The 17808-nt window shown below is 54.9% G+C and overlaps 2 protein-coding genes and 1 long non-coding RNA gene across 3 annotated transcripts in view; 1 reads left to right on the forward strand and 2 right to left on the reverse strand.

Moving 5' to 3' along the window:
- Positions 1–928: 928 nt before the first annotated feature.
- DDOST (dolichyl-diphosphooligosaccharide--protein glycosyltransferase non-catalytic subunit) lies at positions 929–9380 on the reverse strand. The gene is made up of 11 exons (XM_026517162.4): positions 9091–9380; positions 8769–8879; positions 5090–5176; positions 4013–4116; positions 3783–3877; positions 3376–3469; positions 2793–2941; positions 2275–2422; positions 1635–1755; positions 1423–1529; positions 929–1332 (listed from the first exon to the last, which is right to left on the reverse strand). Exons 1-11 carry the CDS (start codon positions 9239–9241, stop codon positions 1183–1185), a joined length of 1317 nt encoding a protein of 438 aa, XP_026372947.1. The 5' UTR covers positions 9242–9380; the 3' UTR covers positions 929–1182.
- A 214-nt stretch (positions 9381–9594) lies between these two features.
- On the forward strand, positions 9595–17291 carry LOC130542265 (uncharacterized). The gene is made up of 2 exons (XR_008956709.1): positions 9595–11789; positions 15486–17291. It is a non-coding gene; the product is annotated as an uncharacterized LOC130542265 (long non-coding RNA).
- KIF17 (kinesin family member 17) overlaps positions 11309–17808 on the reverse strand; it is a 42196-nt gene continuing 35696 nt past the window's right edge. Inside the window, 5 exon segments of the mRNA XM_057305102.1 lie at positions 11309–12168; positions 12170–12183; positions 13271–13388; positions 14563–14630; positions 15626–15884. Coding sequence (XP_057161085.1) covers positions 12004–12168; positions 12170–12183; positions 13271–13388; positions 14563–14630; positions 15626–15884 — 624 coding nt within the window. The 3' untranslated portion in view covers positions 11309–12003.

Below are 17808 nucleotides of genomic sequence, written 5' to 3' on the forward strand. Positions count from 1 at the left end.
CTTGCAGGCCAGACTGGCCCACAGGCCATAGTTTGCCAACCCCTGGTCTAGGGCCTAACTCTAGAAAGAATCACTAGGCCCCCTGTAAGTGCTAACAACATGGTAAGATCGGAGTACAAATCTGCAGCTGAGAAGAGGGTCTGGGTGTTAACTGTGGGCCAAAAAGCCCTACCTTCCTCACAGACCTCTGCGAAGTCCAGGGCCGCGTGGATCTGTTCGAAGAGGGTCCAGGCAAGGCAGGGGCTATTAGGGCAGCACGAGACCCCAGGAATGGACTCTGGCTCATTTGAAAGTGGCAGCCAGGACCTCGGTGTGCATGTTTCCTGAGCTAAGGCAGACATTTGCCCAGGTCAGTATATTCAGGTATCAGAACAAAAAGACAGCCAGCAAGGCCTGGAAAGCTCGGCGGTGTCTCTGAGGAAGTACTTCACGGAGCTCCTCCAGCTACTGAATCAAGTCTAACAGAGCTAGAAGCAGTGATGAAATGGAAATTAACTGTGGTGGTTTACTTGCTGATTCGTCTTTTGACTAGCATTTCTTACAGGAATTATGAAGGATTAAACGCACATTTACACCCGAAGAACACCTACTTGCTCTGAACTGCAGATGTGGCTTTAAGAGTGATTCTTACACCTTAATAAAGACAAAATTCTGTGAGTAGAGATCAACAATGGGGACGGGATTTCACATAGAATTTTACACATGCTTTTTAGAAATCAACTACTGCCTAAAGCAAGGTACACATACATGTCAACTCTATAATCCTATTAGAAAGTCAAACACCTCGTGTATTATTAACTATGTCCTCTCCCCCAAAGTTCTAGGATTTCACACTTAGGGAAATGCAGGCCACGGCAGCAACGCTTTTGTGTCTCACCATTGCTCAACAGCATTCCCACCACAGCAAGGCACACGGGGCCAGACGAAGTTGGAGGGCAATGTTTATCATAGAAATGAGAGTGACCACATATGAAAAATACCACTTAGCATTAGGTGGAAAAACTCCATTAAAAATCAGTCTCTAACCCCCACCCCCTGGTACTCAATGCTGCATCTCCCCCTGAGGTAAGGCTGTGCCACTGTCACACAGCTTAACACACACACAAATCCCACCATAAAGGAAGCCCCAATCCTACATAAGCCCCATCTGCGTGTTTTAAGGAGTCCCAGGGCTCTGCCCCCTCAGTCAGACTTCTCCTTCTCCTTCATGTGTAAGAAGACCGTGCTGAAGATGAAGAGCCCCAGCATCATGGAGAAGGCGCTGGCGTAGTAGGGATAGGCCGAGGGGATGAAGCGCTCGTACTGCGTGTGCTGGAGTGGCCTCACGGACACCTACGACAGGACCAAGGTGACAGGCCCTGGCCACCCAGCAGCCCAGACGGGGCCACTCTGGCCAAAAAGGGGACTGTGACGTACGCTCACCTGAGTGGAAGAGTGTAAATGCGTGTAGCCTAGCCGGTTGTAATCCACTTTCAACTGGAACACTCCATACACATCAGGCAACTTGAACCGGACGCTGTATTTGCCACCTGGGGAAGATCCGAGACCGTAAGCAGGAGGGGTTTCTTGCTGCACAAGAGCAAGCCCCAGGGGACTGTCGTCCTGCAGCATTCCTGTGCACCACAACTACTTGCCTTTCTTCTTCAAGAACGTCCTCACAAAAGGATCGATGCGGACGAACTCCAGCTGAATGTCATCGCCGTCAAAGGGGACCCATCTGCCATTCGAGAGCTGCTCGATCACAATGCTATATTCCTGAGACAAGAGGCTGGTCAGCCGGGCTGCCACCACCCTCAGAGCGGCCCCGAACCACTCGTGAGCCTGGCAGGAACTCCCAGCCACAGCTCGGCATGGGGCCATCCAAGTCTGCACCCAGACCACTCCACTCGCAAGTGGGCCAGGTGCGCTCGGGCCTCCCTGCTGCCACCTTCCCTGCTGTCTTGCCCCCCCGCCCCCACTTCTCTTGCCTACCCCTTTTCATCCTCTAGACCCGACTCCAACGTTTCTCTAGTGAATCCGGCTCCCAGCAGCGTGCACTGGCGAAGCCCTCCCGCTCCTGCACTTCCTCGGCAAACCCACACCCCTTCAAAGGTCTCTTTAGACAGTGGCTTGTGTGCCAGGCACTCTGCACCTCCACTGACACTCTTAGGGGTAGAGATGAATTTCTTCTTCCTTAGGCCACTAAGCCCATCACAGAAATGTGCAAAAAAGGCTTTCAAGCTGAAGCAACTTGGCCAAAACCCCAGGGGCCCTCCTGCTCCAAGACCCTCTTACCACCAGGTCAGTGACAGTATAGGCGTTGGGTGGGGCCGTCTCACCCACCCGATGGTGGGACACAGGCCCCACACGGAGGACCCCTTCCTCCTTGAACACCCAGCGGGAAAGGGCCACAGCGAGCTCGTAGTTGCCTGTCTGGGAATACCTGCAGAAGGGGAAAACGAGAGGCCAGAGCACTAGAACCAACTTCTTCACGACAAGTCCCTATTCATCAAGATAAACTGCACAAAACTAGCTTCTGCCTGGGGCCATACATATCTAGGTATCCTGCTTAAAGGGAGCACGGAAAAGCTGTCAGATGGTATTGCTCTGGAAGTCACCTGTGCAATAAATACACGTCGGAACATCTCCAGAGAAGCCATTACTACCGTGAAGTTTGGAGTGCCAACACCAGTAACACAGCAACAAAGTCAAGTCTTCAAATAATTTTCAAGTATCTGAAGATAGCTAGCCTCTGACCCTTCCAGCTAAAAGGCTCCTTCTTCCCAGGCCCCCCAGAGCCTTCCAGCACCCACCTCTGGGAGCCAGGCGCGGCCTTCTGCACTGCAGAGCTGAAGAAGGCATCACTGAAGAAGTCCAGGGAGCCACTGAAGATGACCCGGGCATTGTTCCTGGCCTGGAGCCCCGCAATGAGCAGGGTGTTCTTCCCCACTGCGTGGGGGTACTGGGAACGACAGGGGGCCGTCATCCAGGAGAGCCCAGGCAAAGGACAGGCAGCTGGGCCGCAACCACCCAGGTCCTACCTGAGGGCAGCACCTAAGGCCCCACTGCCTCGGCCCCTTCCTGCCTCCACCAAGCTCTCATTCCCAGCCCCCGCAGAGTGGGCTGTCCTACGTGCTTTTTTCCCCTTCTTTCTTTCTTTTTTTCTTGAGAAAGAAAGGGACACAGGGAAAGGGAGAGAGAATCTCAAGCAAGCTCCACATGCAGCATGGAGCCCAACAAAGGGCTCGATCTCACGACCCTGGGATCATGACCTGAGCTGAAATTAAGAGTCAGACACTTAACCATCTGAGCCACCCAGGGGCCCCATTTCTCATTTTCAAATAAAGTGCTCTACCACCAGGCCCAGGATCTACAGGCCTCAAGGCTGCACCTCACCTGGGTGATAGGTTTATCCGGGAAGAAGGAGTATGAGGTGGAAGAGCCCGTCAGGATGTCCAATACCAAAGGATTGTCAGGATCAGCCACCATCCTGTGGAAGGAAAAGAGGACACCGAACACCAACTCTGAGAACTGAGCCCAAAGACCTGGGGTCCCTAAAGGCCATTTCTTCACAGAGATGAGCTCTGTGTTCTCAACAGCTGAGCCCCTGCTACAACAGCAGCCCTCCTCTCACCGCAATAATGAAGTCTGGCTCTGAGTGTCCTAAATTAATTTCACCCACATGCTCCAGGGATTCCCCTCCAGGGAATGCCCCCAAATCATCAAGTTTGGGTTCGTTTCCTCACAAAAGAAAGTGATCCCGTCCTTCCCAGGCTTCTAGCGCCCTGCGCCTGCTCGCTCACCCGACACCTCGAAAGAGAACAGGGTTCAGAGATGATCTCCCGACAATGGTTGGGGCCTTCAGCAGGTTCTCGGGGTCAGCCACAATGAGTGTATGCTGCAGCAGCAGAGGGAATGATGGGGGTCAGGAAAGGTGCCCCCACGCCAAGGACTCCCTCCCAACCTCCTCTCGGTTTCCAGGCTGAGCTCTGCTTTAAGGGCCTGAAACCTGGAAGGTAACAGGCCTGATTACCTGGCCAAGGTCTGAGATGTCATAGTTGTGATGGTCAATAACAGCCGTTTTCTCCTCATCGAACTCAATCCCACACTCACTGCCCAGCTCTCGAAGAGGGTCACCTGCACAGACCCAAGAAACGCCTGGCTCAGCCCTTACGGTGCACCCTGGGCCAAGCAGTGTCACTTGCCCTGGCATCCTGGTGACTCACTCTCTCCCAGTCACCCCAGAGCCCTGCAGTTTCACCCGGCTGAGGTATTCTGACTGCAGGGTCAGAACCTGAACGGGTACCACACACAACCACCAGGCCGCCTCCACCCACAATACGCAAAAGCCCACGTTGGGCAAATTACCCCAGACAGACCTGACCTGAATGAGCCTGGCTCACAGGACTTCTCTCCTCTCTCTCCTCCTCGTCACCCCCAAAAAGAAGCCCACCCAGGATGGTCTTAAACATCTGGCAATGCTGGGGTGCCCGCGTGGCTCAGTCAGTTAAGTATCTGTCTCTGGCTCAGGTCATGGTCTCAAGCCCCATGTCGGGCTCCCTGCTCAGCGGGGAGTCTGCTTCTCCCTCCCCCTCCCCCTACTCTCATGCCGTCTCTCTTAAATAAATAAAATCTTTTAAAAAAAATAAACAAAAACAAACATGTCAATGCTGAGAAAATGAAACAAGACGGGCCAGGTGTCGATGCCTGCTGAAGCCGGGTGATACGCGTGCAGGCTTCAGGATACTGCTCTCTCCCTACTTCCAGGCATCTTTGAGAATTTCCAAAATAGGAAACAAAAAAATAATCTATCAAAATGCTCTGGGGCCTGCCCAAGTAGCCCCTACCTGTCATCTTTTTATAAGGGACGCTCCACCAACATGAACAAAAACAAAAGGGAAAAAACCGGGAAACAACAGGGTCCCCAGCCCCAACAGGCCCCACATCTCCCTGGTTCTGGTCACAGGAAAGCACGGGAGGGACTGAACGGCTCTGCAGTTCCCGCACTCACTGTCCAGTGAGCACCAATCTAGCAGCTTCCATTTGTAGAACTCGCCAAGCTTCCCGGAGAAATGATGGAAAGCATTAGACCTTCCCAAGTCAGACTTACCAATGTCTGAGCTGGCAGCCACCAGGACACTGCCTCCACCGTCAATAAAGGTACTGATGGTCTCCACGTTGATGTTGCCTCCAAAATCTGAAAGAAGTGTCAGATCAGTAAGCCAGACTGCTCCTCTGACGTGGCTGCGGAGCGGGGACTGCAGACCAGCCACAACCCATCCCAGAAGAGCCCTCTGCAGCCCAAAAGGAGATGCCCGTTGGCCATATATGCCCATTTTCCCAAACTGAAGATCCTTAAGACTTGAATTCATAAACTTTTAACTTTCAGAAGTATAAATGACATAGTCAAACACGAATTATAGTTGTCAAGCTAGTTATACACATCTCAAGTCACACATAAAATACACGTTCAGAAATGCTGCATTTTCCCACTCAAGTTTCACGACACAACTTCACTCAAACTCACCACCTGTGCCTTTCCCATCAGTAGCTCTGTCATCACTGGAGCTACTTGGGGCTGGCAGTTTGCCAGAGCCCATCAATTTCACTTCCATCTAAATTGTCTGAGAACGAGCCCTTCTGAATCTAGGATGATGCGGTCACTTGACACTAGTACTCTTTTGCCAACATGTGTAATTTCTTTCCTTATTAATCCTATGATTTAGATCCACGAGAGCCATAACAGAGAGTCTACCACTTTGTAGACTGCTTTTATTAAAGTGATCCCCAAAAAGGCTCATTAACTTCCAACCTCTGTACTTATGAGATGGTATCTTTCTTTGGTCAGTCAATCCAGGCAGAGGACTGCCATGAGCACCCAGAACCAGATCAAGAGTCTTCCCCAAAGCGCATCCTGATGTTCAACAAAGTAATGGAGGGAGTGCTCAGGAATTCACTTAGGCATTACGTGAACATTGTTTCTTGTGTGCAGAAAAAAAAAGGGACAGTAGGAGGGAGGGGGAGCTTCCGGTCAGGGAAGACCCGGGGCAAGTAGCATCTGAGGTGTGAGAGTGGCCCAGGCAGCACAGGGGGCATCAAGAACGACGGGGGCGAGGTCCTCGAGGCAGGTGAGCCTGTCCCAGCAAGGAGCCCAGTGTGGCTCGGCTGGTGTACGAAGGGGAGAGCAAAAGCAAATGAGGCCGGCCGAAATGGGGAGGGCAGCTCACGAGGCTGTACAGACCCCCGTGAGGTTGGCCATAAGGAGCCACTGGAGGCTTCTGAACAGGACAACAACCCGACCTGCTTTATATTTTTAATGGACGATTCTGGCAGCTGGGTGGAAAATCGGGTACGGGGACTGGAGTGGGAGCAGAGCAGTGGGTTAGGAGGCCACTGTGATAACCCAGGCAGTGAAGAGTGGAGAGAAGGGGAGGGAGGGAAGAGAGAAGCAGGGAGACAGGAGGTGGGCCTGCACACCTACCCTGAAGATAAAATCAGCAGGGCCTGTGATAGACTGGATACGGGCTGTGAGAGAGAGAGAGAGGCGCAAAGGACAACCCCAAGACTTCCGGCCCAAGCAACATGAAGGGTGGGAGTACCGTGTACTGACACCGGATAGAGAAGTCTGTCCATTACGCATCCATAACATGACTACGTAAAGATTCGACTATGAGAACGGCCCTCTTTTCTGAGGGGTAATTTTCAGGAAAAAACAAAAAGCAGCTTACCTTACTTTCAGGCACAGACAGAACATCTTGTACCTGGGGACGTTACACCTCTTCTACTACATTCAGAAAGCCATCTATCCACCCTCCTACAGACAGGCCAGGCAGAGTCAGACAACTGAGCAGCAGCTCCTGGTACACTACGGTGGACAGTGGTTCCCAGCCAGGAGGAATTTTGCCCTAAGACCAATGTCTGGAGGTGAGTACTGCCATCTAGTGCACAGAGGCCCAGAATGCTGCTAAACATCTTAGAGGGCACAAGACCGCCGCCCCCAATGAAGAATTATCCAGTCTGAAATGTCCAGAAGCGCCACTGTTGAGAAATCCTTGTGCAGTGGCAAGAACCCAGGCTGTGAGACGGAGCTACCTGGGCTTGAATCCAGGAAACCCCTCCACCTTTCTGAGCCCATGTGCCCATCTATAAGAGAGGACCTAGTTTTTTCTGGGTACAAAGGATGTGCTAAGGATCATTCTTCTATGGCCATCACTGCATGGGACTTGGGAGCTTCCTAATCAGTGACGAAGCCACCGATGCATGGAGAAGGAAGCCAGGCCAGGGTTCTCAGGCCTGAGAGGGCTAACAGCAGTCACAGTGCCACGGAAGGGCCCTCGGAGCCAGGGCCAAACTCTTACCCTGAATCCCGCCACCCCCCCCCCCCCCCCCCGCCACAAGCCTTCTTCCCAGGAGCGCCCGAAGCTTTCCTGCAGCATGTGGGACTTACTGTGCGAGGCACAGAAAAGGTCCAACAGTGACGTAGGGCAGAGCTTTAAACAACGCTGAATCTCAGAGAGACTTCTTCCCTTTCCAATTATTTTTCAAGCTTGCTCCATCAAAGAGAATGTCTTAGTTTGATACTAATCTTAACAACTTCTCTAACGTTTGCTAGTCTCCTTTAAGTGGAAGCCCCGGGGGCGCCTGGGTGGCACAGAGGTTGAGCGTCTGCCTTCGGCTCAGGGTGTGATCCTGGCGTTATGGGATCGAGCCCCACATCAGGCTCCTCCACTATGAGCCTGCTTCTTCCTCTCCCACTCCCCCTGCTTGTGTTCCCTCTCTCGCTGGCTGTCTCTATCTCTGTCAAATAGATAAATAAAATCTTAAAAAAAAAAAGTGGAAGCCCCGGACTCAGTGCCTTCAGCAGGCAACAGAAGCTGGCTAGAACTTACAGCGTTTACAGTTACCTTCTACTGAAAGGAAGTGATGATACTGGCTTTCCATTTTTAGTGTTGATACTGGGTTCTTTACTGGTTTCCTTTAAAATGTTGTTATAGTTTTTTTTTTTTTTTTTAAGGGGTCAATTTAAAGAGAACGTTAAGCAATTACTAACAGGTGATATGGGATACATTAAAAATAGGAAGGAGGTACGGAAATGACGAAACACTGTTTAGGTTCTCTGACATTCCCAAAGCAAGAGCCTAGCTCGGCCTTCCCCCAACCCTTCTCACCCACAGCTCGCTTCCTTCTCGGTGACACTCCCATCTGCCTGAGCACAACTTGTAAGCTCTCTGTCACAGGAATACTGAAGTATCAACTGGATAAGCCAGTGAAGACATTCATTCTGTTCAACAACCAGCTCTCTACTAAGGCCCTGGACACACCCGTCCAGTCTCCAACAGGGGCTGGGCTAGATTATGGCTAATGTTCTAGCCATTAGAAACTGTGACTCCATCTCAGTTCTTACCATCAACTATCACAATGCCTCTGCAGGCAAACTATTTAATAGCATGCCATTTTCTCTACCCACACAGGCCAACCCAAGCAGCGGCACTCTCCATCTTTCCTATCAGGCCCTTTATAGAGAAAATCCCCTTCTCAGGAGTAGCAGGACCTGCGCTTCCATGGTCTGTGCAACACTTGACCCCACAACCCTCAGCTGTGCCTTTTAGAAAGGAGACATTCCCTCCTGGGCCCAGGTTAGAAGTGAACATTTCCCTCTTCCCTGGCCGCAGCAGAGCCCAGGGCTGGTGACCCATGCCATGGCCAAAAAATGAACAAGATCCAGATGAAAGCGATCAATCAATCGTGGGCCCTGAATCCCAGTTCTGGGAGCGACGTGCAGCCCTTACCTTCTACCGAGGGGGAGAAAATGATAAGATTGTCGTAGAGGAACTCCCCGTACTTAATGAGGGACAGGCTGGGGTCATCTGCGGTCTTGAATGTGAGTTCAAAGGCCCTGTCTGGACGAGAAGAACAGGGAGCTGAGGCAGACTGGACGCCAAGGGAAAGCACCGCTGCAGAGACCACGACCGCCCCCCACCCGAGCGAGAAGCCTGAGCGGGCAGCCCCTTCGTGCAAAACCAGTGGGAAGGAGGAAGGGAGGTCGCTGCCCTCGGGCTCGGGGGCCTTTCCAACCCGACTTTCCCCCGCCGCCTCGGGCCCGGGTCTCACCCTTCAGGCTTCGGAAGAAAAGCGAGTGAGTCTCCCGCACGTTGAGGTTGTCCAGCAGCACTAAGGTGCGAGGACCGCTAGCGCAGACCGGGCAAAGCAAGGGCAGCAGCCACAGGAGAGACCAAGCGCGGGCCGCGGCGCCGGGCTCCATCTTCCTCCTCCAGACAAAACCCGAGCACCTGGGCACCGGAAGTGCTCCGTCTAGGCCGCCCAATCGCAGCTCGTGGTCTTGGAGTAACACCCGGAAGCGATCCTGGTACTTCGCGGCCGGGCGGGCCTAAGCCGCCGCTGAGACGGAGAAGAGCCGGAGCACCACCGGAAATGCCCCGTTGGAGGCGGAGTCCCTGAACCCTATTGGCGGAAGGCCGAGAGATTCCGCCTCCTCAAAGGAAAAGGCTCAATCCTAGAAAGACAGCTCCGCAGCCGCAGCCAATCAACAAGGCCAAGCGCCCATAGGCTCCGCCCAATCCGGTCTCCCGCCCGGAGCCCCGGTCCCGCCTCTTCATCGACCAGCAAGTCCCTCACGGGACCTGCGGCGGTGGTGGCCACCACAAACCACCTCCCCGGTGGTCCTCACAGGACCAGGATCGACTCGGGACGAGGAACCAGGCCCCACCTCCGCCATCTCCAGGGAGGAAGGGTTGGAAAACTAAGATGAGGGACAGGAGCCCTTTGAATCTCCTTCCGCTGACGGACCCAGGGGCCTTGGGACAGGCCTGTCCTGCCCGGCCTGGTGGCCCACGTTGGAGCCGGCGTGGATGGGCGGCGAACCGGCCTACCGACTGAAACTCTCAAGCTGGGTTCATTTCCCAGCACCGCCCCGCACCCCCCGCACTGACCTTGCTGCTGGGGCTTTTCACTTCTCTCCAGGCCTCTCTCCTAGGCTGCAAATAGAAATGATAGCGAGGCCCAGCTCTCCCGCTTACCTGCGTGCCTTTGCAAAAGCCTGGGCTGGCGGGAGCTCTCGGGCAGCTTCTGAAGCACTTGGTGCAGACAGTAGTGCTGCCTCCCACCCCTTCTAAATTGGCGGGGCTCTTCCCAGCCCCACCATGGGTCTGAGTGAAAGCTACCACAAGCAGCGCCAAGATTTCAGCTGCTTTCTGGGTCCCAACCACTATTCTGCAGCAAATGGTGAAGGTAGTTGTGGAGAGAGAAGGTAGCTAATCTTTTTTGACCTTTCACACTTGTCCACGAAGCCAAGAATGTGGGGGCAAAAGTCAAAATCTCCCTCCATCCATCTCCTTAACTGATTCTACCTCCTCTCCATCTCCACTGGCTCCACTGCGAGTTCAGCCTCACCCCTACCTCAGGCGCCCCAGTTCAGCGCGCCTGCCCTTCTGCATATGATCCTACATCAGTCCACCCCAAACTCAGACCCAGTGGTGCCATTTGGTAGCTTAGGAGTCTGCCACAGCTCGGGGACACCCAAGACTCCTTACTCAGGTCTCCACCAAAACTGATCTCGGCAGCCACATCCTCCTCTCAACACTGCTCAGGGCTTCCCTGTGGCAAGTCTCCAACCTTTAACAAACTCCCCACCTCCTGCCTTTGCTCACGCCCCCCGCCATTCCCCTCTTAGCCTCCCAGGATCATCTCCATCCTTTATGTCTGCGCCACCCTTCACAAGGGCACTCTGTTCCCCCATAAAGACCTGATCTTCCTTCCTCAACGTGGGTACTGCAGCCGGCCTGCAGTTAGACTGGTCTCCGCAGTTGCCCGAGCACCTTCCACCCCAGCTGCTCCAGGGCGTGAGTTTGGCCCTGGCAAGTGGCTTGTGGATCCGCCACAGTCATTATTGCAAAATACGGAGGAGAACGAACAAGGGGGACTAAGGCAAGGCACCTGCTATGTGCCCGGAACATCACCGACTATCTCACTGAACCTTCACAATGTCCCTAGGAGGCAGCTGTTCCCCTTTCACAGATGGGGCCCGGAGTGAAATGAGTCTCCTCTTCAACCAAAGGCCAAGACTCTTCCCTCGATGGTTGGGCCCTCCTGCAGGCCAGGCCTGGGATACGAAGGCCAAGGGGAGGAGTGTGTCCTCAGTAGCCCCGACGGCCTGGGTTCTGGCCACATCAGGGCATCCAGTTCCAGCACAGCCCCTGAGGACTGTCAAAACCTGGCCTTTTTCTGGGTTTCAGCAAGACACAATCCCTACTTTCCAAAACGAGGACTCTGCTTTCCTGACTCACAAATCTTTTGAGAATCTAATGACAGTTCAGGTGCTCTCCTCAGAAAAATGCACTAGTACTCACAAGTGTGGGCAGTGGCAGAAAGCCTGTGGCCTGTTTTAAAGGCATCGGGTAGTTAAGAAACTGCTCCAAAAAGGGCTTCCCCGTGAAGGCCAGGCAGCAGTGGCAGGAGGGGCCCCTGTGACACCGTCAGAGGACTGGGGAAGGAGCTTATCGGTAAGAGGCAGTTTATTGGGGCAGCTTCATGCGAAGCCTCCTCTAGGCCACGACAGCTGGGCGTGTGCAGTGGAGCAGCTGCTCCAGGACTCCCGCGCCCACGCCATCCGGCTTCCCCCAGGAAGGGGAGCTGGTGGACCGAGGCACGATCGTCCATCCCCAAGATGCTGTCCTTGATTCACACGGAAGTTGCTGCCCACTCCGTCGGGGCTGCTGGTGAACGCCTTGAGGTTTCTGAGCCCATCGAGGCACGGAATAACACGGGTGGGCAGGAACGGCGAGCTGTGGCAGGTGAGCGGCTGGAACACTGGCGCGGCATGGGGAGTCGGAGCGCACCTCTGCGAGGACGGGTGACAGAGAAGGGAAAGCCTCTTCCCAGGGCAAGGACCCCCTCGGGCGTCTGCACACCCTGGGGGCAGGGGGGAGGAGGCCTGGCTGGGGCTGCCCTGGGGGCCTGGCAGTCTCACAGAAGCCCCCAAGGCAGGGCAGCAGCAGGAGGCCCTGTTCACAGAGGCTCACTGGCAAAGCTGCTTTTGCTTTTCTTACGCCTGGCTTTGGTGAAGGGGATGTCAAGGGACTCGAGGCGGAAGGGCCGGGGCTGGGGCATTTCGGGGGCCTGGGTAGGCGAGACGGCAGCGGTGTTGCTGAGTGGGGAGCTGAGGCCGGGGGGGCGAGCTGTGATGCGCTGTGGAGAAGGGGGCAGAGCAGCCAGTGAGCCAGGGGGACACGGGGATGGGGAGCCCGCCCCACCCCACCCAGCCGGAGGTCTGGTCCCACAGCTGGGCCCCCAGACGGTCTGGGCCCGGAGCTCGGAGTTCTGGAGACTCAGACTCCGGCAGCCCCGGATCTTGAGCCGGACAGGCCTGCACTCGGGGCCCAGCTGCGTGCAAGTGTGACGTCGGGGAGCGTCAGTTTCCTCATCGGCAGCATGGGCGCAGTGCCAGGTCCTCAACTGACGTTCATTTGTTTCCGGTGCTATTTTTCCCTCCTGGTCCTCAACTCTACTGAATTCCGCCTCCTCAACAGTCTCAACGTAGAACTGAGATTTGCTTTTCGTGGCTATTTTATTAAAAGCTCCGTGGCCTTTGATTTTGCTTTTAGAAATGGAAGAACGAGGGGCACCGGGGTGGCTCAGTCAGTTAAGCGTCCCACTCTTGGTTTAGGGCTCAGGCTCCTTGCTCAGTGGGGAGTCTGCCTAAGCCTCTCCCTCCCTCTGCCCCTCCCCCTGTGCTCTCAGGCTCTCGCTCAAAGACAGAAAATCTTAACAAAAAATGGAAGAACAAAGTGATTGTCACTCTTGCTTTTAAAAGTGTTCTGCTTCTGTGGCCCTGTGTGCCCCTTCTGTGGCCCTGTCAGCCACCCTACTGGCATCTGCGGAAGCTGGTGAGCCCCCGAGCCAGACCCGGGCAGCCCATGCCAGGACACCCAGCTGTGTGCCGCAGGCCTGCCGTGCTCGGGGGAGGCAGAGGAACCGAACACGGCGGCTCTGCGCCAGGAGACGAAGGGGGACAGGAAGAGGGAGTCTGGGCACGGAGCACATGCCATGTGCCAGGCGCTGGACTGGGCCGCTCCCCCCCTCACCTCCCCCAACCCTGGGAGGTAGGCATATCTCAGCGGACGGCCGAGGGAACTGAGGCTCAGGGGTGGGAAGGGGTTCTCAACCCGGGCCTGACTCCAGTCCACCCATCATCATGCCTCTCCCGCTCGGCAGAGGGCCGGGAGGGACTCTCCCCGGGAGGGGCCGGAGGGCAGGAGGCGGGCAGGGCACTCACGGAGGCTCTTCTTGGGGTCCGTGCTGAGGATCTGGCTGGCTCGCCTGGACCGGAAGTAGTTACTGGCAATGTTTTCACTGTCGCTGCGGCTGAGCAGCAGCTTGTAGCGGTCTTCTTCCTGCTGAGAGGCCGGATCCTCGATGGGTCAAGACCCCTTGTTTGTACAGTTCTCACCTCTGCAAGCCTGGTGGGGTGGGGGCCGCCCTGAGCCTCCCGGCCCCCGCTGTGGACCCTACTCCTGGGGTGGGATCCAGGCAGCTCAGGGCAGGAGAGTCACAGCTCCGGCCAAGCCTATGCCACCCCCCTTCCTTGGGATGGGAAGTGCCTTGCTCTCCGGTACCACATAGCCCAAACCCATCACGACATATTCATAGAATATGAATACAGGACTCAGCCCACGGGCACAATCAGAGTCATCAGAACTGGAATCCCCAACTCTCCTCACCAAAGACTGATTTTTCACCACTGTAATGGCCTTGTTTGCTTCAGCCTGAGTCTGCCTTCAGGGACCACCCTTCTCCCCCTCGACGTGGTCCTGGCGAGGCCATCGTTCACAGTGCCCTAACACCACCTCTCCTTCTCGCCCACCTGTGACCCAGACTGAACCAGCCACAGAAACAGATCTTCCGGACAGAGTCCCTGGTCCAATGGCAGCCCCTGACCCAGGCAGAGCTCATCAGAATCTCTCCACAAGTGTTGGTTTAGGGTGTGGTAAGAGACTGGGTCTCCTCCTCTGGGATCACCAGCGGCCGGCAGCCACCCTCCCTGCCGCGTAGAGAGCACCTGCCTGAGTCCGGAGCTAGCCTTGCAGGGGAAGCCTAACGGACAAGTAAAGCAGCACACAGAACGGTGTGCTTACAGGAAGTTTCCTGACCTCCGCCTGCGGGAGGTATATCTCTGTTGTCATAGAAACAACAGAGGTAGGAGAGCAAAGGAACTTCAGAAGCCCTATTACTGTTTCGTGGATCCTCGAGGGCCCTTTGGTCCGAGGATACCAGCAAGGGCGCAGGGAACCAGAATGTACGGGCCCGGCGCCTGGGCTTGAAGACCACCTCCTGTCCTTCGCCAGCAAGAAGGGCTACCTTGCACCACCTACTTGCCCTCTGGTCTCTAGGACCCTAAGTGCCTTGGCGTGAGGGCCAGAGCCGGGGGAGGGGCCGACAGAGTGACACCGGAAAGATCCAGGCTCAGCCTCCTGCTTTGATCCTCAGGTGGGGTGAAAGTATGATGCTGACCCGCAAGCCCTCCCCTGCCCCAGCTCCCCTCACCTCACCCCCTCCCAGAGGCCTTACCGTGCCTGGTTCCCCGTTGTCTGCTGCAGAGCTTTTGCGGACTGCCTTGTTCTGTGGCCCTGTTGGAACTGCTATGAGAAACACAAGCTGAAGTCACTGCTGCCTGGTCCCTCGTCTGTGGGCCAGAGGGCCAGGGCAGGCAGCAGCACTCTCCGGAGCCGAGGCCAAGGGACGACTTTGGGACACAGACAATAGGAGGGCTCCGATGCCAAAGCAGCCATTCCCCTGCTTCCTGCAGCACAGCAGGCCTGTGGAGGCAGGGGAAACCCTGCCGACCCCTGCATTTGGGAAATGGAGATGGCTGGGCTCCCCGCCTTCCCGCAGGGGGACTGTCCATCCCTAAACTCAGAGAAGCAGGACCGGAAGGAACATTCTCTGACCAGGGGTGCTCCCAACTGTGAGGCCGGAGACCGTGGGACCTGAGACTCAGCGGGGGTGGAAGGGCCTTCAAGACCACCTCACCCAACCCCTTCTTTGTGAAGATCTGGGACCAAGGCCCAGAGAGAAACAGTGACCTTCATAAGGTCACACAGAAATCAGTGGCGAAAGCAGGTGAACCCGTTTCTATCCCTGGTCCTACGACTCACTGCTCTGACTGGCCTCTGCTTCAGTCACTTATTCCGAGGTTCCATCTTCTCGGATGTAAAAGGTGTGATCATGTTTGCCTGCCCCAAGGCTGTTGGGGGAGGTAATGAACGATGACCGTGACAGTGATCAGACGGAGCATGTGCCGGGCATGGCGCGAGGGGTTCACACGCAGGAACACACGCTAAGCCACCCAGCGATCTTTACGGAAGGTGCAGTTACTAATCCCCATTTCACAGATGAGGACACTGAGGCCCAAAGAGGCCACACAGGGAGCGGTGGAGCCAGAATTCCAACCCACATCTGTCTGACTCCAGAACACCCTACTTCTGTTTCAGGCCCCCGCCATCTTGGAGCCCCAGGCCCTCCCCCCAGCTGCTGCACCCACAGCCAGCAAGGCCGGGGCCCCGGCTCCAGGTCACCGTGCAGGAGGGCAAGCTGCGTGGAGGAGGCCCGAGGGGACAGCCGAGTGCCTGACCTACTGGGAGGCTGGTTTTCAGGATGATGGGCTCGGGGATCTTCCAGAAGCCACTATCCTCGTCCCAGCAGGACTCGCGCCGTATCTTCTCCAGGTTGCTGTAGTTGCAGTCCCGCCGGATGAGGGGCTGCACCTGCTCCAGCAGCTGCTGGAAGAGCATGGAGTCCCGCTCCTGCCGGCGGATGGTGGCCAAGTAATCGATCTTCTCCAGCTGGAACTCTGACTGCAGGTCTTTGATCTCCACCTCTGCCGCCCGGAGCTGGAAGCAAGGGGTCACGAGCTGAGTCGCCGTCCGGCCGCCCTCCGCACCCACTGCCTGCGCCTCACCCGCCCGTCTACCCGCGCCGGCCTCCCACCTGCCCACCCCCCTCCCCGGCACTAAATGAGCACTGACTGTGTCCACAGCCCTGCAGAAAACAGGAAAAGAACCCGCTCATCAGCCCCCCACCTCCCACCATGCCGACCCCCGGGGACAATCCCCCCCACACACATTTTATCCAGGAGCCCCTGGGAAGGCTCCACACATAACACTGGGGTCACCACGTCCTAAACGGTGTCAGAAAATTGTATAAATCCTTTTCCTGAGAGGAGCGGAGGCATTAACTCTCAGGCTCTGCAGCGCTCGCTCTCCCGTGGCCACGGTCAAGTTACCATGTGACAGACATCGGACTGAAGGGCAGAGCCAGCCTGATTTGACCGTGGACTCCGCGCTTTTGCGATCTCCTACCTGGGTCTGCAGGGTGACTCCCAGCTGCAGCGGTAAAGCGTGCTCTCCCCCAGCCCCAAGACCCCTGGGTGCACAGTCTGTTTCCTCAAAGGGCAGTTTGATGAGTAAAGAAGGATGTTTTAGGTTCATGGGAATGGTCATCACCTGTAACCAGGTGAGAACAGAGGCTACCTGGTAGGACACACGTGGGCAGTTAATGGATGGTAGACACGTGGTGTTAATGGCAAGAAGATTTGTCTATTTTCATACATCTGGAACCCTTCATGGTGACTTTTGTAGCAGATTCACTGAGCTCTAATTCCCACGTCATACAATTCACCCATTTAACAGGTACAATTCAGTGGTTTTTAGTACATTCCGAGTAGTGCGGCTATCAGCTCTGCCAGTTTGTAAACATCTCATGATCCAAAAATAAACCCCACCCCCACAGGTACTCATCCTCCACTTCTCCCCAACCCCCAGCGCCAGGCGACTGCCGATCCACTTTCTGTCTCTCCAGATTCGCTTATGCCGGAGATTCCATGTCACGATATAGAATCTTGTGTGTGGCTTCTTGCACTTAACACAGTGTTTTCAGGGTCCATCCATGCTGGAGCATGTGTCAGGACTTCCTTTTCTTTTTTCTAAAGATTTATTTATTTATTCAAGAGAGACAGAGGGGAGGGGCAGAGGGAGAGGGAGAGAATCTCAAGCAGACTCCAGGCTGAGCACAGAGCCCGACACGGGGCTCGATCTCGTGACCCTGAGATCACGACCTGAGCCGAAACCAAGACTCGGATGCTTAAATGACGTAGCCTGTGCCACCCAGGCGCCCCTCTAAATGGTAGTTCTGCATTGCACATCTGCATTTCCCTGGTGGCCAGTGTTGTTGGTCACTGTTTCTTGCGCTTATTGGCCATCTGTTTATCTTCTTTGGAGAATTGTCTGTTCAGATCCTTTGCCCATTTTTAAATTGGATTAATTTGTCTTTTTATTCTTAAGTTGTAAGCGTTGTTTACATATTCTGGATATAAGCACTTCATTGTGATATGTGATCTGCAAATATTTTCTCTCATTCTATGGGCTGTATTCTCTCATTCCTGATCCTTTGCAGCATAAAAGTCTCCATTTTGATTAAGTCCAAGGTATCTATTTTTTTCCTTTGTTGTTTGTGCTTTTGGTATCATACCTAAGAAAGCAATGTCTAATTTATCTTTTTAAAGATTTTATTTATTTACTTGAGAAAAAGTGAGGGAGAGAGAGTGAGAGTGAGAGAGCACAGAGAAAGAGGGAGAGGCAGGCTCCCCGCTGAGCAGGGAGTCCGACCTGGGGCTCGATCCCAGGGCCCTGGGATCATGACCTGAGCCAAAGGGAGCTGCTTAACTGACTGAGCCACCCAGGCGTCCCAGCAATGTCCAATTTAAGGTAACAAAGATTTACACCTTTGAGTTTTATAGTTTTAGCTCTTACATTTAGT

The sequence above is a fragment of the Ursus arctos genome, unplaced genomic scaffold (assembly GCF_023065955.2).
Source record: "Ursus arctos isolate Adak ecotype North America unplaced genomic scaffold, UrsArc2.0 scaffold_32, whole genome shotgun sequence".
Taxonomy (NCBI): Eukaryota; Metazoa; Chordata; class Mammalia; order Carnivora; family Ursidae; genus Ursus; species Ursus arctos.